The following is a 24,754-nucleotide window of genomic DNA, read 5'->3' as shown; positions in this document are numbered from 1 at the left end:
AGAGCTACTGAAGACCATGGGAACCCACCTCTTGCACTGGCATGACTTGGATGTGAGATATGGAATCAAAGGAGATCATTTTGGAGCTTTAAGATTTGACTGCCCTGCTGGATTTCAGACTTGCATGGGGCCTATAGCCCCTTCATTTTGGTTAATTTCTCCCATTTGAAATGGCTGTATTTACCCAATGCTTGTACCCACATTGTATCTGGGAAGTAACTAATTTGCTTTTGACTTTACAAGCTCACAGGCAGAAGGGACTTGCCTTGTCTCAGATGAGACATTGGACTGTGGATTATTGAGTTAATGCTGAAATGAGTTCAGACTTTGGGAGACTGTTGGGAAGGCATTATTGGTTTTGAAATATGAGGACATGAGACTTTGGAGGGGCCAGGGGTGGAATCATATGGTTTGGCTCTGTCCCCACCCAAATCTCATCTTACATGTGGGAGGGACCTGGTGGGAGGCAGTTGAATCAAGGGGGCAGGTCTTTTCCGTGATGATCTCATGATAGTGAGTAAGTCTCATGAGATCTGATGGCTTTAAAAGGTGGAGTTTCCCTGCACAAGCTCTCTCTCTTTGCCTGCTGCCATCCATGTAAGAGATGACTTGCTCCTCCTTGCCTTCTGCCATGATTGTGAGGCCTCCCCAGCCACGTGGAACTATAGGTTCATTAAATGCTTTTCCTGTATAAATTACCCAGTCTTGGGTATGTCGTTGTCAGCAGCATGAAAACGGACTAATACAGAGCATAACCAGGAAGTCTGTAAAAGTTTAACTCAAAGATTCAAGTGAATAAAGGTGCTGAATGCTCTTGAGGCCTGAGAAAGACTATGCCAGTCTGCTGCCAATAAACTGATGTGATGTAGTAAAATTTATAGATGTTCAACAGTCCCCCCTTTTTAAAAATAATATATTTGATATCTAGCCTACATTTCTGATTCAAATTTCTTTTTTTAATGAAGTTTTTATGTATTATAAAATTTCAATGTATGGAACAAAGAAAATATAGATAATAGAAAAAGTATGCATGATTATACCACCTGGAGATCTTACTGTTAACATAGTTGTATAATAAATATAAGCATTTACTAGAACTACAATTTTATCCTGCAGTGTTCTCAATACCTAGAACAATGCCTGGAACATAAGTGCTCAAATTCATAATTGTTGAGTGAATCAGTTAAGACATGTATGTAATAATTTTCTTTGCATTCAGCACTCATTTGAATAAGAGGTCTCCCTTACTCTCAATCCTTATGAGCCCTGAAAGAGAAAAGGCACACTTTAATATTTTGACTATCATTCCCAAAAGCAAAACTGAGCACAAGACCTTCCGAGAGGCTAAGGCCAGGTGCAGTGGCTCATGCCTGTAGTCCCAACACTTTGGGAGGCTGAGGTGGGTGCATTGCTTGAGCCTAGGATTTCAAGACCAGCCTGAACAATGTGGTGAAACTCAATCTCTACAAAAAGTACAAAATAAAGTTGTGTTTTGGGGGTTTTGTTTTGTTGTTGTTGTTGTTTTGGTTTTTTTTTGGGGGGGGGGTTCCTGGTGCACACACTTGTAGTCCCAGCTACAAGTAGGGAGACTGAGGTGGGAGGATTGCTGGAGCCAGGGAGGTCAAGGCTGCAGTGAGCTGTGATTGTGCCACTGCACCCCAGCCTGAAACACAGAGCAAGGCCCTGTATCAAAGGAAAAGAGGCTGAACAGGCAGAATTCAGAAGAGCGCAATGTTAGAGCTTTTGCATGTTATGATCCACTTAGCAATCTGAGGATCCTCCTGAATTTTAAGCAGCAGAATTGGATGGTTGGCTCATATCAGCTTGTGTTCCTGTGTGACTCCTAGCTTGCTTTCATCTGCCTGAAGAGTAAGTCCCATTTGTTCTATTATCACATCATCTTCTGCTTCTTCCCCCAAAATGCATGTCTATTTGTGTTTCCCTTACTGAGGAAGTTTATACTTATCAAAACAAATTTCATGTTACTTTTCATTGTACCACTTTTAATTTAGCAACCAACAATTAAATAAACAAAAATATCTTGGTTTTATGTCTTTCAGAATTGAAAATGCTCCAGCTCTAATTCAGTTTATAGCTTGCTTGTAAATCACTTGAGACAAATTGTTATCACTGATTTTGATTGAGTCATGTGTCCCATGCCCTAAATATATTTCAAAGATTATTGGGTGGAAAGAGGGAAAGCAAATCTCATTACCAAATCAAACTGAATAAATTACATAATAATAATAATATATAATATGTTTTACTAGTTTTAAAACTGAGTGACTTTGTACTGTGTCAATTTAGCTAAGCCAGAAATATATTTCCCAGAATTCCCTTCTCAGTATGATTCTGAGTTAGGCCTTTTCACAAGAGAAATTTACATAAGATCTGAAAGGCAGACATGAGAAGCAGCTATATTTTCACTCCAGGGGACAATATAAGACCAAGTACTGCTGCAGCTCATACACATTGTCTCATCTGTTGACTCACCTTGTTGATATAGAGCACTGCCAGCTCCAGCTAGATTGTTCCTTCAGCATCTTCAAATCCTAAAGCAGGAATATTTTACAGGTGCCAGCTTATCCTGTAGGTCACCTATATGACCAAGGCTGGCAACCAGGAAAAACAGATGCAGGTTCAGTTGTGTCCTCATGTGTTCCAGTTTGTCACTACAAATTTGTTTTTCCCTCAAGGATTCAACTTTTTTCTCTTCTGTCCATTTTATCCTTCTTCCTCCATTTTATGTCAATCTTCCCTTCCCAAATTAGTAGTTTAAAACAATGAACAATTATTATTTCACACATTCTGTGGACCAGGAACTCCAGAATCATTTGTCTGAGTCCTCTGGTACATGGGCTCTCACTAGGCTGCAATCGAAGTATTGGCTGGGGCAGCAGTTGCATCTAAAGGCTCAACTCAGTGGAGGATCTGCTCTAAATTCAGGCATGTGATTGTTGACAGGAGTTGGCTCATCACAGGTTGCTTGACTGAGGGCCTCATTTTCTGGCTGTTAGCCAGAGGCTGCCTCAGTTATTTGCTACATTTACTCAAATTGCAGCAGCTGGCTTCCATCGGAGCAAGCAAATGAGAGGGAGAGAGGCTCAGGCGAATATACGCACGGAGTCACCTTGTAATCCGATCTCAGAAGTGACATCCCTTCACTTTGTTTATATTCTGTTTGCTAGAAGGAAGTCACTAGGTTCATTATAAAAGGCCGTGACTACCATAAGCAGGGATTGCTGGAAGCTATCTTTGAAGGTGCCCACCCCACCCCGTCAAACAATCTTTTGAGGCATCTTGCATGTGCTGTACAGAACTTCTCTCATAAAAAGTAAAACTTCTAAGAATCTTAAGTGCATTTTATCAGCGCATCTTTAGAGAAAAGATTTGTGACTGGCTATTGTCTAGTGGACTGGATTATGAATTTGTATATGAAAAAGTAATGAAGTTTTTAAAAGAAATGTATCAGTTGAAATAAAGAGGAAGAAACAAGCTGAAAAGAGGCATTTCTACCATCAAATTTTCACATGCATCAAAGTGGCTGTCAACTCTGTTGAAAAATCAGCTCTATCTTATGGAAGAAGAAGGATGGCTCAGAAGACAGAACCAAGATTCTAAATGGTGGCACCATGAGCTATAAACAATGACTCACAGGGAGTAGGAGTGAGTCCGTAGCCGAGAAATGCTCACATGTGTCTGGCCAAATTTCAGGATTACCATAAGCTAGTTATTGCTTTGGGCCTTCCATTCTCTCCTCCTAATCCAAGTATCTGGTGTGGTCATTCTTTGCTTTTTACTGCTAGATGTGTGAGTGTCCAGGCATATTACTTATTTACTTATTTCACAGGATTTTAGACCTAAAATAATGTATGGAAGGAATTACACCTGAAGAGTGTCATCTCCACTTGTATTGGATTTAGATGACATGACCCAGGGCCATGAGCCAGAGCCTGATGACATTTTTAGGGAGGCTCTTGGGAGGGAATAAATTTGTTTTTCATATGGGAGTAATATAAGTAATGTGTGGCCAGAAAGTGAATTGTGGCAGTTTTAAAACTTGTTCACAAATTACTTAAAATTCTCTTCATTAAGAAGTTAAGTCTACGTTCTCTCCCCTCAAATCTGGGTGGGTTTTTGTTTCTACCAGCAGAGTGTGGGAGAAGTGATGTCATTTGACTTCCAAAGCTAATTCATAAAGGATAGTATAGCTTCTGCTTTGTTAGCTAGAATACTCACTCTAGGAGCCCTGTGCTGCCACAGAAGAAATCTGACTAGTTTAAGGATGCCATTATGTGAGGAATCCAAGCTACGGAAAAGGGAAGTGTAGGCAACCTGGTCCTAAGTCCTGTCTTTAAAAAGTCCCAGCCAGGTAGCAGATATGTGAGTGAACAAGGCTTCAGGTAATTCTAGCTCCTAGCCACTGAGTCACCTTTAGTCTTTGAGTCTTTCCACCTGGTTCCCCAGATACTGTGGTGCAGAGACAAGCCATCCTTGTCATGTGTTGTCTGAATTCCTGTCCCATGAAATCTAGGACAGTAACAAAATGGTTGTTCTAAGCAACTAAGTTTTGGGGTAATTTGTTACACAGTTATAACAACTGGGACTAAGCCATGCAAAACCATCAGAGCTAAATCATGAATAAAATATATATTTAAATTTGGGTGATGGGTACATCGAAAGCCAAATCACCACCATTATGCAATATACCCAAGTAACAAACATGCATGTGCACCCTGAATGTAGAATTTTTTAAATGAGAGAAAGATATAAATAACAATAATCATCATCATCATCATACTGGAGCCCTCAGGTAATTTAAAAATAAAATAAAATGAGCATCTGGTTTTTTTTTTAAATAAAATGAATGTTTAAGGCCAATAAATAAAAAATTTTGAATAAAGTCAACTATCTGTGTATTTATAATTATTTTAGAATCTTGTGTGAACGATTATTTATATCTATTAAGATATAAATACTCCTAGTACAATGTTTAGCAATAAAGAACAAGGATTTGTTATTGTGCCCCAAAAAAATACATATATATTTATTTTCAAATGTTTATTATGAATGACCTACTAGTAACAATATTCTGGCGCAAGGTTTCAAAGCTTTAAATGTATATCTCCAAGTTCCAGAAGAATAAAGCTGTGGTTTAATGTTCAAGGTTACATAAATCTGGGCAGAGCTGGAATTCAAGCCCAAGTCTTTTTTTCTTCTCTAAATCTCTTACTTTTCACTACTACACTCTCTTTTCTTCAGATGTGTTTATATTTTAAGAAAACATTAAGAACCTATAATTATGAAAAGTTGGTCCCACTTGGAAGAAGCTCAAGGATGAAAAATTAAGTTTATATCCTAACAAGAGAGATTGGGAATGATTTAATGATTAGGAAAATGATGGGTTTGCATATATGAGGGTAATTTTCTGTATTTCCTTATATGTGTGTATCTTTAATTCATAAAAAATAAAATTTAGGTTAACTTAATGAAGCACTTCATTTTAGTGAGGGTTAACCCTTCATCTCATACACCGAAGTTTTTCATCAATCATTTTTACTTCATGATTTAAAAGAAAAAAAAAAGACAGACACTGGATTTGATCAGTACAATTCTGCATACAGATACCAATGATACATAAGATTCAGGACTAAATGGTTATTAAGGCCCCTTTAATTTTAATAGAGACAGTAACAGTAGCTCCCGTCTATGCAGCAATGGTTATTTCACAGATACCGGGCAAAAGACTCTCTACATAACTTAATCCCTGAAACAAACCTCTAAAGTAAATATTACTTTATTCTGCCTTTTTCTATGAATGAGAAAGCTAGTACTCAAAAAAGCTAAATCACTTTCCCAAAGTCACTCAGTTAGTAAATAGTGGAGTTGGGATTATTTAATGGTTCAATCTCTCATTTCTTCATCTTTTAAGTACTCTAAGGAAACAATAAAAATCACATGGGAGGATAACACATTGGCATGGTCAATCACAGGAAAAATAAACCTGTAGTACTCTAACTCGGTTTTTATTTCTATATAAAACCCTACATGGGTTTTAAAAATTACAACTATTGATCTGCTTTGAGAATATCATTCCTATTATAACTGTACAGTCCTAATATCCACCCAATACGTAAATTTTCTATCTTTATATGTTGGTAATTTTAAAATATATACATGGAAAAACATACAGTACAAACAAACCAAATTCAAATAAAAATCTTTAAAAACTCTTAGAAATTCTTTAAGCAGGTTATGTCAATCCTCTTAAAAATGATTATTCTATGTACAATACATAATCTTTAAAAATACAGCTCCAGGAACAAAAACTCTTTGGTTCAGCAAAAGGATTATAAATGTGGAAATCTAATTTGTTAAGGATGCACCTCTCTGGATTGGGCTTCACTTATCTAGCTTAACTCGTTAAGGAAGCATATAGCTGGCTTTTTTCTGAATGATGAAATTATGAGTGGGGACTGAGTAGAGGTTGCTTTTGACATAGAACATTATCATGTGAAAATATAACCAGAAGCTCGAATAATCCCGGAACTTATACAGCATTTTTACTCTGCTAGATTTAAAAACTACAGAAAAGTCTCTGCTTCTCATTCATTTTGGAAGAAGGGTAAGGGAATGATCATGGTCAATACATACAACCATTCATCAGTAAAGTTCTTAGGTACTAGGATCCCATGCTATTGAAACTATCCTATTTATTATTTGGATGATTGCAAGGAAGGGATAGGAGGAATGCTGTTGTCCCTTTTACTTCTGAAATCCCATCACTTTTCCGGTGGCTTGCCTGTCTTAACAATCTAAATTTATAAACCCATCCATGACTCAGATGTCTTTAAAAAGAACTATTAACTCAGCAGTGATTACAGTGCATCAACATTTGTCAATGGGATTTAGATTAAAAATTAACGATGATTCTATACAATTTTGGTTTATTAATAACAACAATCACAGAATTTTTCAGAATACCTCAGATTTTCAGAGTTAGCAGTCTTACCTATTAGAATATATTCTCCTTTCTATCTACTGGAAGGCAAAAGCCTTCACAATTTTGTTCCAGCATATTTTCTACTTTGGTGGTGAAAATATTTTAGCATCATTTAACCACACATTTGTAACTATCTTGAACAAGGGCTTTTGAAAAGTCTCTAAGGTATCACAGCTGATCGTAAAGGAAAGAAAATAGTTCTTGCTTTACTTTTTTTTCTATTGCCCAATAGAAAATAATTATCTGACTGGATTGATTGATTCAATTACTTTGGGGAAAGGTACCACTGACTATTGCTCAATCTTGCCTCTCCCTGGACTCATGTCAGAGGCATATTAATATATTCTCAGGTTAAAAGCAGGTGAAAGTCAGGAGGTTCTGTTGGCTACCATGCTTTCTGCAAACCACCATTTTAAGATGCCATCATGCTTATATGAAGTTGCTGAGAGCTGGGGAGCTCTCCAAAATTCACCATTGTTTTTCCTTCTATTTGTATGACTTAGTTATTCAAGGACAAGACCCTTTTTAAACGTTAGTAGTACTCAAACTAGAAGGATATGATTAGAATGGAACAATACATCGCAGAAAAACCTGCCACTTAAACAAAAATGGCTCTGATTGTGGAAAGGAAACTGGGGTAGCCTCTAGCAGTTGAGAAAAGCAAAGAATGTAATACATCAACAATTCACAGCATCTAAATGAGACATTATAACTCAGAATCACATCCATACCATTCTCCTCTTCCCCTTGTGCAGGGATTTCTTTTCCCTAATGGTCTTCCAAAGATATTATAATACTCTGAAAAGAAAATAATGTGTTGGATTATTGATCGTTGAGGTCCTCTTCTGTAGTGTACAGGCAGTAATCAACTTTTCTTCTGTCAGAAGTCTTTATCCCAGCCTGATAGCTCATCTGGAGGCATTCCCTTTTCAGGAGGGTATTTGTCAAAGTAGCTGTGATCTATGGGTCCATTGAGCTAATACAGAGATAATTAAAACAAAAGGAAGAATAATGTTGACCAAGCATGCTATCACATATGGGTAATGCTTTTTATATCAGAACACTGATTTCATACTGCAACCACTTGGAAGTTACATACTAGAAAAAAATGACCAATTATCATTCTTGAGTCCTAGTCTCAGCCTCATGAGATCTTCTCTTTACAACCAAATACATTTGGTCAGCAGATAACATTCAATAGTAACTACATGGCATGAGGAGTTTTCCTAAAGAAAACATTCAGAAATAGGCCAGGCGCTGTGGCTCATGCCTGTAATCCCAGCACTTTGGGAGGCTGAGACAGGTGGATCACCTGAAGTCAGGAGTTCGAGACCAACCTGGCCAATGTGGTGAAACTCCGTCTCTACTAAAAATATAAAAATTAGTTAGGCATGGTGGTACACACCTGTGATCCCAGCTACTTTGGAGGCTGAGGCAGGGGAATCACTTGAACCTGAGAGTTCGTGAAGGCTGCAGTGAGCTGAGATCACACCACTGCACTCTAGCCTGGGTAATAGAGTAAGACTTTGTCTCAAAAAAAAAAAAAAAAAAGTGACAGAAATTATGTCTATTTATTTTTTTAATTGAAAACTCTTTTAAAATCAAAATCTGCCAGCATTCTTCTTCCATTGTATAAGTTTTTCACCAGTCCTGAAATTTTTTACAGTTAATTGATCCATATAAAGTATTCTGAATGCCAAAAAAGGAACAATTCAAAATATTAGTGACCCTGTTGAAAGACTAAAATTATGCTGGTATTAAATTATTTCACAAATAAAATGATTTCTAACTCTGCTTTCAAACAAATGTAAGTAGAGCCTGATTGAATGATCAGCTGAAAAATAATTAAAAATATTATTTATGATAGATGATAATGTGGTGGAGGAACAGAGCTAGAGATCATTCAGGAGCTCAAAGTGACATCGCTGTAATAAAACCCTCCATTCCCACTTATATATGTGAGAACACAACTCTTAGAACTTGTATCTATATAACAATAATTTTAAAAAGGAATAGAATTGATACTGAATCTGATCCCATTCTTTTAATAAACAATATCTATCCATAGGTACCATGAAATAATTTCTTCTCAAAAAATGTTTATTTAATAATGACCTTTAGAAATTCATAATATATTTATGCCATTTGACACTGCATGCCATAAAAATGTAATTATAACAGAATTGAGAAGAAATATTGATGTTATTACAAATTTTAAATCTAAAATTTAAAGGCATTTAAAGAATGATCATGAAAGATTGTCAAGCATAGAAACATTTTACATTAGGATGAAATCTTATAGGGAACATAGAATGAAAATATGATGATATGATGAAAAGGAGTGATACAATATTTCTGCCCACACTTTATAAGTGGCTGATATGTATTAAATCTCAATGGTATTTAGATTATAGTAGACACATTTAAAGGAATGAAGTAACAGTAGTGTTTTATTTTAAAATGTCAATATTTATAACATACTAGAAATCATATTCTCCACAACCACACTTTGAGGAAAAAAATTCAGATATCAATCTACAAATGTATAAGAGGAAACACAGATCTTTGCATTCTTTTGGAAAAAACACTAACATAAACTTAGTAGTATGTTGACCTAGATCATTCCTGAGATATTCTTACTCCCATGTTAGCTGAAGTTCTGCTTCCTCTAGAGCTGCACTATCCAATAATATAACCATCAGCAACACAAAGTGACTGAGCACTTGAAATGTCCCTCATCTGAACTGAGATGTGCTGTAACAGTAAAATTCACTTGGGATTTAGAAAATTCAATGTGAAAAATAAACATAACCTATCTTACTATTATTTTGTATTGATTACATATTGAAATAATATTTTGGAGGTATTATGATAAAAAATTAAAATTATTTTCACCTGGTTTTTTTTTTTCACCTTTTTAACATGACTGTTAGAAAATTTTAAGTTACATACATTGTTCACATCAAATTTCTACAGTCATTTGTCAGCCTGAACAACACTGACTACTTTGGGACTTAAGTGGCACTGACATGTATTAGGTTCCTGATAGGTAAGTTAATGTCCATCAACTAGGCAGTACTATTTAGTCCCTATAATCACAATTACTAAGATAAATTCACCGTATAATCACAATTACTAAGATAAATTCACTTAATTTTAAAAAAACCTGTTTTTCAAAAAAAACCCACCTAAAATCTGTTATGGGCATATACATTCACGTACATCTAAAATCTGTGTACAAAAACAAGTCCCTGGGAAAAAAAGTAATATAATAAATACAATACCTCTCTTTGTAAAGGCGATGGAAGGCTCCGTGCTTTCAGTCCCTCCCAATTAAAACCATTTAACCACCTGAAAAATGAGAAAGACAGACAGAAAGAAGGAAGGAGGGAAGGAAGGAAGGAAGGAAGGAAGGAAGGAAGGAAGGAGAGAAAGAAAGAGAGAAACAGAGGACAAAAAGGAATATTACTTGGATGATAAAGTATTCGCATGTCAAGTTATCTGCTACAGCTTTAAATAGCACTTACATACTAATTATTCCCAGATTTCTATTTCCAACCAAGACCCCTCTATCAGCTTACAGGTCTACAATTGTTATTCATCTTCTTACAATTAGATGTCTAATAGGCATCTGGCATGTATCAGTTCCGAACAGAAGTTTAAAATTTTCTCCACCAACCTTATCTTAATTCTTCCAGTTGCTCAAACCAAAACTCTTGTAGTTGTTCTTTGTCTTATATCCTACCTGAGTCTATGAGCAAATCTTGTCAGTGCTAGATTCTAATTCTATCTATATTCAGTATCTGGCCAGTCTTCAACACCTTTACTCTACTAGCAAGGAACCAGCCCTACTTTTGTGCTGGAGATAACTCAGCAGCAAGATTGGTCATTTATAGCAAAGTCAGGTCACAACATGCTTTGGTTCAATATTCCCCCACCTTTTCCATCTTACTCAGTGTAAAAGGCAAAGTCTATTCCATGTATTTGCTGTAACCTACAAGGCCTAAAATCATTGTTTCTACCACCATCCTTCCATTACCTTACCACTGTTTTACTTTTCTCTTTCTTTCTCTCTTAACTCATTTGTCTTCTCACTATTCTCCTAACCAGCCAGGGATGTTCCCATTTTAAGGCCTTTGCACTCAAGGCTGATTTGTTCTTTCTCTAGATTTCCATGTCTTATTCTCTCACCACCTTCATGTCTTTTCTCAAAGGTCATCTTCTCAGTGAGATCTTCTTTGGTCATCCAATCTAAAATTGCAACTCTCCCCCACAAATACACACACACACACACACACACACACACACACACACACACACGCTTCTTATCCTCCTTCCCTACTTTATTTTACCCCCTTAGCATCTATAGCTATCTAATATACTACTTGGCTTAGTTATTGTGTTTACTTTCTATCTCCCCAATAGAAAGCAAGCTCCATGAGGGCAGGGATTTTTATCTAGTTCCTTTTCTCTGTGCCCTAACACTTGGAGTAGTGCTTGACATGGGACAGGGGCTCAATAAATTTTTGTTGAGTGACTGAATGACTCTGCAAAGGAACACACTTACACAGAAAAAAGTATTTTACGGTAATCTGTGAAAATATGGGATTAAGCGGAAGTTCTTTCATCATTGCTTACACATCATTAATCTAAAAGGGCTGATCTGATTGATCTTCATGTATTTCAAGCATATATTTCCAGCTTGATGGTCTAGAAATATCTAACACCAGGAGTCAGGAGGCCTCATTTCTCTTGAATAGAAACAATCTACTCTGTCTCTCAGGATTTTATATCAAGAACATGAAATCATGCTGCTCTATAGCCACTGATCTTTTCTACTGGCACACTGAGGTCAGCTCAGCCAGCCAACCAATATTTATGGAAAGTCGACTTGGTCTCAGGCATCAAAAAATGGCCGTGATAGACTTGCTTGATGCAGGGTTATCACAAACTTCAATTTGTAAAAAATAAAATATCTGCAAGGTGCAGTAAGTAAAGCAAAGTGCAATAAAACAAGGTAGGCTTGTACCCGAAACAAATGTTTCCTCTTCCTTTCAGGAAAGATTTAGTTGCACCCTACAAGTACATCAGCCTCCTTTTAAGATAGGTGTTGGGAGACATGACTTGTGCCTAGTTTTAAATTAGCTCTTAGATATAAGACAGTAGAGTTCTGTAACTATTTTTGGGGAAGATTATTTAATATAGAATGGACAGATACATACAACTATACTGTTTTAAAATACAAAATTAAAGTGACTGGTTCTCGAAGAAAAAAAGTTTTACTTTAGAAGAGACTGAGAAAATCTGACGCTAAACTTTAGAAATTTTTTTGTTTGTTTGTTTTTTAATTCTAAGAATCTACTGAGTAGAGAAGCTACACAGCTTAAAGACTTGTGGAAGGTTTTAAGATGTTTTTGTTTTGCTGGGAGGTGATGAAAAAAGTCAAGTAAACAATATGAATTATTAAATTAATTTCAGGTAGTAGTAAATACAAGGAAGATAAAAAGAGAATAAAGTGGTAGATGATATCGGGAATAGAAACAGGTTGGGAGCGGCTGCTAATAGCTAGGGTGGTATTCAAAAAAGTGATATTTGAAAGAGCCTGAATGAAGAGAAGGGGGAACCATGGGAAGATCTGTGGCAAAGCCCTTCCAGATGGAAGGAATGAGCTGAAGTGTAGTGAATGCAGAGGAAACTAGAAAAAAAAAATGAGTCTGAGAAAGACCCAGAGGCTAGATCATGTAGAGCTTTGCAGGCACAGTAAGGAATCAAGATTTCTACATGCAGTGAAAGAATCAGAAAGCTCTAAGTCAATGACACAAGCTAGTTTTCAAAAGCTACTTCTGGCTGCTTTAGAAATAATGACCACAGGGGCCAGAATGGGATGGTGATGTGTCCCTGTGATTAAAGGCAGGGAGACTTTCAGGAGGCTGTCACACTACTCTGTCTGTTGGCCATACCAGAAGTTAGGCTCTTCCACCTTTCTCAATCTCTTCTCATCCCCAGACTTGGGTTTGGTTCAGTGCTTGACTGGATTTCCCATGACAAGTCTAAGCTTAGCAATAGAAAAGGAATGAAAAACAGAGAGAGCAGACTCTAGTGCATTCCATTTCAGATGCTATTCTAAACCAAAATATCATTTTGCCATAAGCTGCTGAAACTCCAGTCAAAGAGTGAGAGTCAGACAGCAACCCAGATGTTTTATATCCCTCCTCTGCCCTTGCTGTAAAACCACAGAAGTCCTCTCTTTGTTCTACCCATTGCTTTTTTGCAGAGACTGAACCTCCACTTTTAGGGATTTCTAGGTACACAGTTCTACGGATTCTTTTCTTTCGTCACCAAATATGGCAACAATTTCTTTTAACATATTTTACAATGCTCTACTCAGAGGTGCTTCACAAATATTAATAAAAATCATTACCATCAATCTACTGAATCAAACAACCCATGTGTTGCTTACAGAGTACTTGTTACAATCTGATTTATCACAATATTTACTTAACATGCGTGGCTATTCACTTAACACATGGCGTTTTGACACTAACCACATTTTAAGTAATGCAAACGCCAATATGCACTGGTGTATAAAAAATATTCACCAGAGAAATATTAGCAGCAACAGCACATAAACTCCTTCTTCATTTCAGAAGACTCATAGAGCCTATTCTTGAAAGTAATTTCAAAGACTACAAATATCAAAAACAATGTTAAAATACAGGCATACCTTGGAGATATTGAAGCCTCAGATCCAAACCACTGTAATAAGGCAAGTCACACAAATTTTGGAGTTCCCAGTGCATATAAAAGTTATGTTTAAACTAAACTGCAATGTATTAAGTATACAACAGCATTATGTCTAAAAACGTACATAATTTAAAAATACTTTATTGCTAAAAATGCTAACAATCATCCAAGCCTTCAATGAGTCATAATCTTTTTGCTGGTAGAAGGTCATGCCTTGGTGTTGATGGCTGCTGACTGACAAGGGTAGGGGTTGGTGAAGGTTGGAGTGGTTGTGGTACCTTCTTAAAATAAGACAATGATAAAGTTTGCTGCATTGATTAACTTTTTGTTTCATAAAAGTTCTCTACAGCATGTGATACTGTTTGACAGCATTTTATGCAGAGTAGAACTTCTTTTAAAACTGAGGTCAGGCCAAGCATAGTGGCTCATGCCTATAATCTTAGCACTTTGAGAGGCTAATGTGGGAGGATCTCTTGAGGTCAGGAGTTTGGGTAGCATGGCAAGACACTCGTCTCTACAAAAAAAATTGTTAAAAAATTATCCAGTCATGGTGGCATTCACCCATAGTCCCAGCTACTCAGAAGGCTAAGGCAGGAAGATCACTCGAGCCCAGGAATTCAAGGCTGCAGTGAGCCCTGCTCACACCACTGCACTCCAGCCTGGGTGACAGGGAGACTCTGTCTAAAATAAATAAATAAACAAATAAATAAATTGAGGTCAATTCTTTCAAACTCTGCTACTACATTATCAACTAAGTAAGTTTATGTAACATTTAAATCCTTTATTGTCATTTCAACATGTTCACAGCATTTTTGTAAGAAGTAGATTGTATTTCAAGAAACCACTTTCTTTGCTCATCAATAATCAACTCCTCATCTGTTCAAGTTTCATCATTAGATTGCAACATTCAGCCATATGTTCAGGCTTCACTTCAAATTCTAGTTTTATTGCTATTCCTAGAACATCTGCATTTGCTTTCTCCAATTAAGTCTTCAGCTTCTCAAAGCCATTTATGAGGGTTCGGATCAACTTTTTCCAGACTCCTATTGATGTTGCTATTTTAGTCTCCTCTGAGAAATCACAAATGCTTTTAATGACATTTAGAATGGTGAATCCTTTCCAGAAGGTTTTCAATTCACTTTGCCCAGAGCCATCAAAGGAATCACTATGGAAGCTATAGCCTTACAAAATGTATTTCTTAAAAACAAGACTTTAAATTCATCAAAATTATTCCTTGAGGTTTAGGCTGCAGTGAGCCATGATTGTGCCACTGCGTTCCAGCCTGGATAACAGAATGAGACCCTCAAAACATTAAAATTAAAAAATAAATACTCTTTGGTTCATGGGCTGCAGAATGGATGTTAACAGCCATGAAAATATATTAATCTCCTTGCACATTTCCATCAGAGCTCTTTGGTGACTAGGTGCATTGTCAATGAACAGTAATGTTTGAACAAAATAATTTATTCTGAGCAGTAGGTCTCAAGAGTAGACTTAAAACATTTAGTAAACCATCCTGTAAACAGATATGGTGTCATACAGGCTTTGTTCAATTTATAAAGTACAGGCAGAGTAGATTAAGCATCATTCTTAAGGGCCTTAGGATTTTTAGAATGGCAAATGAGTATTGACATCAAGTCACCAGTTGCATTCCTAATAAGAGAGTTAATCTGTTCTTTGAAGCTTTGAAGCTAGATATTAGCTTCTCCTCTCTAGCTAGGCAAATTCTACACAGCATCTTCTTTCAATGTAAGCAATTTATTCTTCATTAAAAATCTGTTGTTTATGTAGACACTTTCATCAATGATCTCAGCTGTATCTTCCGGATAACTTGCTGTGGCTTCTAAATCAGCACTTGCTGTTTCACCTTGTCCTTTTAAAGTTATGGAGACGGCTTTTTTTCTTAAACTGCATGAACCAATTTCTGACAGCTTCTGACTTTTCTTCTTCAGCTACCTCACCTCTGTCAGCCTTCATAAAGTTGACAAGAGTTTGAATTTTGCTTTGGATTAGACTTTGGGTTAAGGAAATGTTGTGTCTGGTCTGTCCTCTACACAGACTACTAAAATTTGTTCCATATCAGCAATAAAGCAGTTTTGCTTTCTTACAATGTGTGTTGTGATGGTTAATAATGAGTGTCAAGTTGATTGGATTGAAGGATACAAAGTATTGATTCTGGGTGTGTCTGTGAGGGTGTTGCCAAAAGAGATTAACATTTGAGTCAGTGGGTTGGGAAAGGCAGACCTGCCCTTAATCTCGGTGAGCACCATCTAATTAGCTGCCAGTGTAGCTAGAATATAAGCAGGCAGAAAAATGTGAAAAGAGAGACTGGCCTAGCCTCCCAGTCTACATCTTTCTCGCATACTGGATGCTTCTTGCCCTCAAATATGGGACTCCAAGTTCTTCAGTTTTTGAACTCGGATTGCTCTCCTTGTTCCTCAGCCTGTAGACAGCCTATTGTGGGACCTTGTGATCGCATGAGTTAATACTTAATAAACTCCCCTTTATATATCTATTCCATTAGTTCTATACCTCTAGAAAACTCTGACTAATACATGTGTGTTCACTGGAGTAACACCTTTAATTTCCTTCAAGAAATTTTCCTTTGGATTCGAACCTTGTCTAATTGGCACAGGAGGCCTAGCTTTCAGTCTGTCTCAGCTTTTGATATGCCTTCTTCACTAAGCTTAATAATTTCTAGCTTTTTTTTTAAAGTGAGAGACATGAGACTGTTTCTTTTACTCGAATACTTAGAGGCCACTGTAGGGTTATTAACTGGCCTGATTTCAATTCTGTTGTGTCTCAGGAAATAGGGAGGTCTGGGTAGAGAGAGAGATGGGAAAATGGGCCATTGGTAAACTCATCAGAACACACAACATCTATCAATGAAGTCTGGCATCTTATATGGCTGCGGTTTGTGGTACCCTCAAAATTACAATACTAACATCAAAGAACACTGATCACAGATCACTATAATAGATATAAAAATAATGAAAAGTGTAAAATATTGTCAGAATTACCAAAATGTATCACAGACACAGAAAGTGAGCAAACGCTGTTGGAAAAAATGGCCCTGATAGACTTGCTTGATGCAGGGTTATCACAAACCTTCAATTTGTAAAAAATAAAATATCTACAAGGTATAGTAAGTAAAGCAAGGTGTGATAAAACAAGGTATGCCTGTACCTGAAACAAATGTTTCCTCTTCCTGTCAGGAAAGATTTAGTTGTACCCCATAAGTACATCAGCCTTCTTTTAAGATAGGTGTTGGGAGACATGACTGGTGCCTAGTTTTAAATTAGCTCTTAGATACAAGACAGTAGAGCTCTGTAACTATTTTGGGGGAAGATTATTTAATATAGAATGGGCAGATACATACAACTGTATTGTTTTAAAATACAAAATTAAAGTGACTGGTTCTCGAAGAAAAAAAGTTTCACTTTAGAAGAGACTGAGAAAATCTGATGCCAAACTTTAGAAAGAAGTTTTTTTTGTTTGTTTGCCTGTTGTTTGTTTTTAATTCTAAGAATATACTGAGTAGAGAAGCTACACAGCTTAAAGACTTGTGGAAGGTTTTTAAACACTCCCATTTGGAGAGAGAGATCAAGTGTTCTGATGTTCCCCACCTTCAGCTTTATAGCTTAAAAAGCACTATGAAAATAGAATGAAAAATGCTTCTGAGCATTTACACAACCAAAGACACTGTGTAAATTTGGTATATATCTTATTAATCACCTCTATACTCTGCACTCAGACTCTATATTACATATAGCAAAGACAATGTTGCCTATTAAGAGGGAATAGACAAATTAATCCCTACAGGGAAGGAAATTCAAAATTCTTTATTACTATGCTGAGGTGAGAAAATCTTTAGCACCAATTTGCACATGCATCTAATGACAATTTGACAGCTCCATTTAAATGAGCCTCAGGTAAAGAAGAAGTAAAAGCTAAAACTGGAGCCTGTTGACAAATATATCGCTTCTATCTCCCAGCTATCCCAGAGCAAAACATGAAGACCCTTCTGTAATGAGAGAAAGGAAGAATGTATATTGGAAGAAAGGCTTTAATTGACAGAGCACTTGTTTCCTCAATATGAATAGTGTGTTTCTGTGTCATTTTACGATGAGAAAAGAAATTGTGATAACAGCATGGAGTGCTGGAAGAAAATAAATTAGAATCTAAGAGAAATAATGAGTTTTACAGCTGAAGGCAATCCAAAAGATAGTAAAGAACATTAGAATACTACAAGCATTTTTGATTCTATAAAATCTACACGTGTCTTTATCTTTCTTTCCTTCCTATGTTTCCTCCCTCCCTTTCTTCCTAAAAACACCCTTAAGGCAGACCTCAATATGAATTTACAATATTGAATACATGGCTTTATTTCAGGTAAGTTCATTAACACATACAGTAGAGTTGGCAGGTTGATTTTTTGTTTTTGTTTTGAAGCTGTACTGCTACTGTTAAGAAACATGAATAGCATTTCTATTCAGCAACAGCCCTTCTCCCTTTATTTTCATACCATGTTGATGTGCCCCTAATTCCTCAGTGAAAAGATCCATAAAGGAATGAGGTGTTTTCATTTCTAAAAGTGAACATCAGTGTAGTCAAAGGATTTCAATTAAACAAAATTCTCAAATGTATTTTGCACTATCTACATATTCTCAGAATTTTTTATATCTGTGAATCATGAACAAAATGAAAATATCTTAAAGATGGCAGCAGTTATCTAAGCACTGATTTAACAAGCCAAAACGTGAAGGTTTGAACTGTCACATTTGAATATTTAATAAATCAGAGAGGATGTCTTATGAAGGTTATCAATGGTTCTGAAGGCCAGCTTTAAAAATTCACAGAACTGAAAATGTACATGTCAGATTACTGCACAAGAATAAAGCATGGTTGGAGGTTCTGTGGAAACCAGTGAGATCAGTGTCCATTACGCAAAAAGTAAAATATACCACGAGGGTTCAGAATTTGAGGATATTCAAAGGAAAATTATGTTTAAAATAAATATATATCATTAATTAAACCTGAAATATAATACTTTTTCAGTTGATTTAGGTGACCCATCCTCTTGAATACTGACAACAACAATGGTATCCTCCTTTACTTACAAATTAAATGCCCAGATTAGAATGTAATTCCTTCACAGATTTCAAGTTGATATTTCAAAGTATAATAAATATGTACAACTAGCATAGATCAATAAAAATACATACTAGGATCAGGTGTGGTGACTCACGCCTGTAATCCCAGCACTTTGGGAGGCCAAAGCAGGTGGATCACGAGGTCAGGAGTTTGAGACTAGCCTGGCCAACATGGTGAAACCCTGCCTCTCCTAAAATACAAAAATCAGCTGAGTGTGGTGGTGGCTGCCTGTAATCCCAGCTCCTTGGGAGGCTGAGGCAGGAGGGTCATTTGAACTCAAGAGGTGGAGGTTGCAGTGAGCCAAGATCGTGGCATTGCACTCCAGCCTGGGCAAGAGGGCGAGACTCTGTCAACACACACACACACACACACACACACACACACACACACACACACGAATAATAAAGACAGAAGTGGATAAAAAGTTAATTTGCTATGACTTGAAGACATGATTTTGTAACTTCTTTTGTAACTTCAGTCATTCTTGATATGAATTTCCAACATGAGACAAATCACTTTGAGTTTGATTATTAGAACTACATCTACTAAAACAAAGATAAAAAGCAAAGCACCATAAAGAAAAAAATCGAAACTCTGGAAAGGGACCCCTGTGCCCCCTGAGAGAAGTTTTTGCAAGTACCACATTGTTCTCTAAATTTCTATATTTTTCTGGGCAAAGAAATAATTACATACCTGTGTTTCTTAATGTCATTTATTCCATTCTTCAGATTTCCCAGCCTTTCTGTTGGATTTTGCCTAAAATAATAATTTGTGAAAGGCAATTTATAATAATTACAACTGAGAAAATTTTAAATTAAAACTTAACATCTATTTGTTCATTCATTCACTCATTCATTCATTAAAAAACATGCATGAAGTTGCTACCGTAGACCAGACATCTGAGTTTAGTGAGGTGAAAAGACATGACTTCCTCCCTGGAGGAGCCACAGTTAAATTAGACTTTGGAGTGTATATATACATGTGTATAAAGTACGAATAAATAAGGAACAAGCAGGCACTATCTTGCCAACTCTGCTGAGAAAACCAGGACAAGCTTAAGAGAATCATTTACATCTAAGGTGAAATCTTAGAAGCATGCAGGAATTCATACTGGTAACCCATAGCTAGGTTTTTAGTTCTAAATTTACTAAATTTTAATGCTTTTTTAAAAGCTCAAATAGGAAAAAATCAGCAAAATGAATTTTAAACAAAAAAATCCAGAAGTCTCCTATTCTCTGACAAATTATTTTTAATGGTATGTAGAAATTGGGGTAATTTAAAATAAGAACAGAGGTGCACTTTTTACAAAATGAAGCTGGAAAGAGGTCGTATAATAACACTTCATTATCACGACTACTTTTCTTTCAAAATAACAAGATTATAAATAAATTAATCCTTTTTTATATTGTGAAAATGTATGTGGCACATGAAAAACTTCGTAATGTGTATATAATGCCTAGTGATCAACTCAGGGTATTAAGGTTGTCCATTGCCTGAGTACAATACATTTTTGTTAAGTATTCAATTGTTCTCTTTGAACTTTGATTTTATTCCTTTTATCTTACTTTTAAATTACATATTTAACCCACTTCCCTTCAGCCTCCCCCCTCCCTTCCGAGTCCCTGATATCTACATTTCCATTCTCTATCTCCATGTGTTCAAATTTTTTAGCTCTTACATGGAAACAAGAACATTGAATATTTGTCTTTTTGTGTCTGGCTTATTTCACTTAAGATAATGACCTTCAGTTCCTTCCATGTTGCTGAAAATGACATGACTTCATTCTTTTTTATTGCTGAAATAGTAAATTGCTCCTTTTTTTGCCTAAGGTTTGTGGTTTATTTTGCTCTATTACACATAAAGATGATACCTAAAGGTTGTCTGAAAAATTTAGATCTCTTTTTAAACTACTTTATAAGTAGGTACTGTGATTCTGTAACGTGAGGTCAACTAAAACTCCCTACACTGCAAAACAGAGATGACTTTGTTTAAATATAATTGGCCTATATAAAAAAAGCACAAAAAGTAAATATGCACCTAATTTTAAAATGTGTAGAAACAGAAACTTTCTTCAAGACAAGGGTTTACCAACTGTCATTCTCACCTGCAAAGCCTTCGAATCAAATCCTCAGGTCGTCGTGTTATCTTCCTGGGAAAATCCATTTTTTCAATTCCTTTGAGAATCAAATTGTAGGTCATCATTTGGTCAATCCCAGAAAAGGGTGGGCTAGAGAAAATCCAAAACAGGACACATTAATAACAGGGTCTGAGATCACATTTGGAATGAATTTTCTTTCTTCCTTCTTTCCTTCCCTCCCTTCTTTCATTTCTTCCTCTCTCTCTCTCTCAGTTGTTTTACAAAAAATTTGGATATATCCTAGAAAACCATCTCACTCATTTAATATCACTTACCACATGAGACACACACACACACACACGCACGCACACTCACTCACACATATGTAATTGGTCATGTGTGGATGATCACTAAAAAGAAAATGAAGAAAGGAACAGAGAAGGTGTGATTTTTTGAGATAGAGTAAATAAGAAAAGCCTCTCATAAGCTGACAATTGAGCCGACGTATGAATAAAGAGAGAGAAGGAAGTGAATGTGCCACACCACTACCTGTGGCAGACAGTTCTAAGACAGGAAGTACAAAGGCAATTGAGTCAGGAGTGGGCCTGGGTGGTCCTGCATAGTGAAGTGGGTAGTGGGGCTGGTGGAGTGAGGAAGCAAGAGGGGAGCACACAGATGAGGACATCATCACATAGATGAAGTGGGCTATCGGAAGGACGTGGGGATACATTCTGAGCGGGATGATCTAAATTACAGCAGCCAGAATAAGGTTTTCCTAATGTGTGGAGGATAAACTATGATGGTGATAGTAGTGAGAAAGTCAGGGGGAAGGAGCCCCAGTAACCTTGCCTAGGATAGTAATGTTGAAAGCAGTGAGATATGTCTGGATTCTAGATCTGCTTAGACTGTGCAACAGGCTGAATGTCTGTGTTCTTCCAAATTCATTTGTCGAAACCTTAATCCCAATGTGATGGTATTTGGAGGTGAGGACTGTGGGAGGTAATTAAATCAGAAGGGTGAATCCCTCATGAATGGGACTGGTGCCATTCTAAGGAAAGGCTAGGGAGCTAGCTGCCTGGCTTTTGGCCATGTGAGGATACAAGGAGAAGTCAGCAGTAACTTAGATTACAATGCTCACCATAACCTGACTATCCTGGTAACCTGATCTGGGACTTCCAACCTCCAGAACTGTGAAAAATAAATGTTTGCTGCTTAAGTCACCCAGTTTATAGTATTTTGCTATAGCAGCCCAGGCTGACTAAGACACATAGTAAAGCCATCAGGATTTGCCAATGGGGTGAATATGGCATGTGGGAGAAACAAAGAATTCAAGGATGATGCTAAAGTGTTTTGGCCTTGTTGGAGTTATTTCCTAAGAGAAGAAAGATGGAGTTGGGGTGGTGTGCAGAGCAGGTTATGGGGAAGGGAATCAAGAGTTATGTTTTAAACATCCAAACAGAAATTCTAAGCAGGAAGGTAGATTTATGACATAGGCATTTAAGAAAGGGGTTAAGGCTGAAAGTGTGACTTGGGGAGTCATCAGACAGTATTGATGGCCATGAGAATTGATAGTATCATCAAGAGAGTGAGTGGGTAGAAAAGAGAGAATAGAGGTCAAGAACTGAATTGGTCCAATGTTGAGAGGTAGGAAGATAAGAAGAATCTAGCGATGGAGACTGAGAAGAAGCCACCAATGTGGGAAAAGGATAGAGAAGAAAATTCTAGGAGCCAAGCGAAGAGAGTAATTTACTATTATTTATTTATTTATTTATTTATTTGTTTATTTATTTATTTATTTATTTTAGAGGAAGCCTCACTCTGTCGTCAGGCTGGAGTGCAGTGACGCGATCTCAGCTCACTGCAACCTCTGCCTCCTGGGTTCAAGCGATTCTCCTACCTCAGTCTCCCAAGTAGCTGGGACTACAGGTGCGTGCCACCACTCCAGGCTAATTTTTGTATTTTTAGTAGAGATGGAATTTCACCATGTTGGCCAGGATGGTCTCGATTTCTTGACCTTGTGATCCACCCACCTCAGCCTCCCAAAGTGCTGGGATTACAGGCATGTGTCACTACACCTGCCCAAGAGTATTTTTTTAAAATACTGGATATATCCTAGAAAATCATCTCACTAGTTTAATATTGCTAATACTGCTAAGAGTGGTAAACAAAGACTGAGAATTGGCCACTGAATTTGGATAACATTTTAACTCATATACTTTGCTTTTAAAAACACTTTCAAGGCTGGGCACGGTGGCTCACGCCTGTAATCCTAGCACTTTGGGAGGATGAGGCAGGAGGATCACCTGAGGTTAGAAGTTCGAGACCAGCCTGGCCAACATGACAAAACCCTGTCTCTACCAAAAATACAAAAATTAGCCAGGCATGGTGGTGGGCACCTATAATCCCAGCTACTCAGGAGGCTGAGGCAGGAGAACCACTTGAACTCGGGAGGCAGAGGCTGCAGTGAGCTGAGATTGCCTCACTGCATTCCAGCCTGGGCAACAAAGTGAGACTCCATTTCAAAAATAAATAAATAATAAAAACACTTTTGTATTTATTCTATTATGCCATTTAATTTTTGAAAATTAAAGATGCCTTTCATGAACTACTTTGCTATATATTAGTCATGCTGGAGACCTTGTGTTGCTGAGCTTTCCCACTCTAGGTAATAAACGAGAGTCAGTGTACCAACTTTTACTAAACTATATTTCGCTTGTAAAGAGAATGAGGCAGGAAACCAAAAACATTGTATGATCTATTCAACTTATTTACATATTTACACTATTGGTTTTGTTTTTTTGTTTTGTTTTTTATTTTCATTTCCCTCCTATGCTCTGGAGTTCAGGGCATTTAAAGTTAACCGTTCTCATGCCCTACCCAGAAAATCATTTACAGGTCAGACAAAACAGTCGTTACAAAAACAATTTCTTGGCCTAGTGTGATGGCTCACACTTGTAATCTCAGTACTTTTGAAAGCTGAGGTGAGTGGACTGCTTGAGCCCAGGAGCTTGAGACCAGCCTGGGTGGGTAACATAGTAAGATCCCATTTCTGCAAAAAAATTTAAAAATTATCTGGGCATGGTGGCATGTGCCTGTAGTGCCATCTACTCTGGAGGCTGAAGCAGGAGGATTGCTTGAGCCCAGAAGGTGGAGGCTGCAGTGACCAGTGATCACACCACTGCATTGCAGCCTGGGTGATAAAGTGACACTGTGTCTCAACAGACGAAACAAAACAATTTCTCAACTTCTTTATGACTTCTAACATGTTATTCCAGCTGGTGAAAACCGAGATATATATCTAATTACCTACAGAAGCCATCATGTATCTCTTACAAATGCAGCTGACAAATTTTCCAGAGAAACAAATTTTTGAAATAGAATTCATTGTGCCCAAGCCCTTAAACAACTTTTCTCTGAATGACTGAATATTTTATCTTCCTTCCTTCAGAATCGTAAGTGATGAATATTTGAAAATGATTACAGACAATGTAAAATGATCTTTCATATTTGTTTGCTCAATGCATGTGGACAAAGGTGTAAAATGTAGCCACAGATAGTCTAACACTGAAATTTTAGTGTAAACAGTTTAAGAAGGTTCTATGAAACTCTTTTCGTAAATTATGTGTTAAGACTTGTTACATATGTATACTTGTGCCATGTTGGTGTGCTGCACCCATCAACTCATCATTTACATCAGGTATAACTCCCAATGCAATCCCTCCCCCCTCCCCCCTCCCCATGATAGGCCCCGGTGTGTGATGTTCCCCTTCCTGAGT

General features: G+C 37.0%; 1 protein-coding gene across 4 annotated transcripts in view; it reads right to left on the bottom strand.

Annotated features, from left to right (window-relative positions):
* Positions 1-5,655: 5,655 nt before the first annotated feature.
* PRKG2 (protein kinase, cGMP-dependent, type II) overlaps positions 5,656-24,754 on the bottom strand; it is a 129,688-nt gene continuing 110,589 nt past the window's right edge. For all 4 annotated transcript variants that reach the window (XM_011972095.1, XM_011972097.1, XM_011972096.1 and 1 more), the window contains 4 exons: positions 21,006-21,128; positions 19,595-19,657; positions 10,288-10,354; positions 5,656-7,979 (listed from right to left, as the gene is read on the bottom strand). In XM_011972095.1, coding sequence (XP_011827485.1) covers positions 7,884-7,979; positions 10,288-10,354; positions 19,595-19,657; positions 21,006-21,128 — 349 coding nt within the window. In that variant the 3' untranslated portion in view covers positions 5,656-7,883. The remainder of the gene's footprint in view (positions 7,980-10,287; positions 10,355-19,594; positions 19,658-21,005; positions 21,129-24,754) is intronic.

The sequence above is a fragment of the Mandrillus leucophaeus genome, unplaced genomic scaffold, assembly GCF_000951045.1.
Source record: "Mandrillus leucophaeus isolate KB7577 unplaced genomic scaffold, Mleu.le_1.0 Scaffold1268, whole genome shotgun sequence".
Taxonomy (NCBI): domain Eukaryota; kingdom Metazoa; phylum Chordata; class Mammalia; order Primates; family Cercopithecidae; genus Mandrillus; species Mandrillus leucophaeus.
This window is presented reverse-complemented; position numbering and strand designations above follow the sequence as displayed.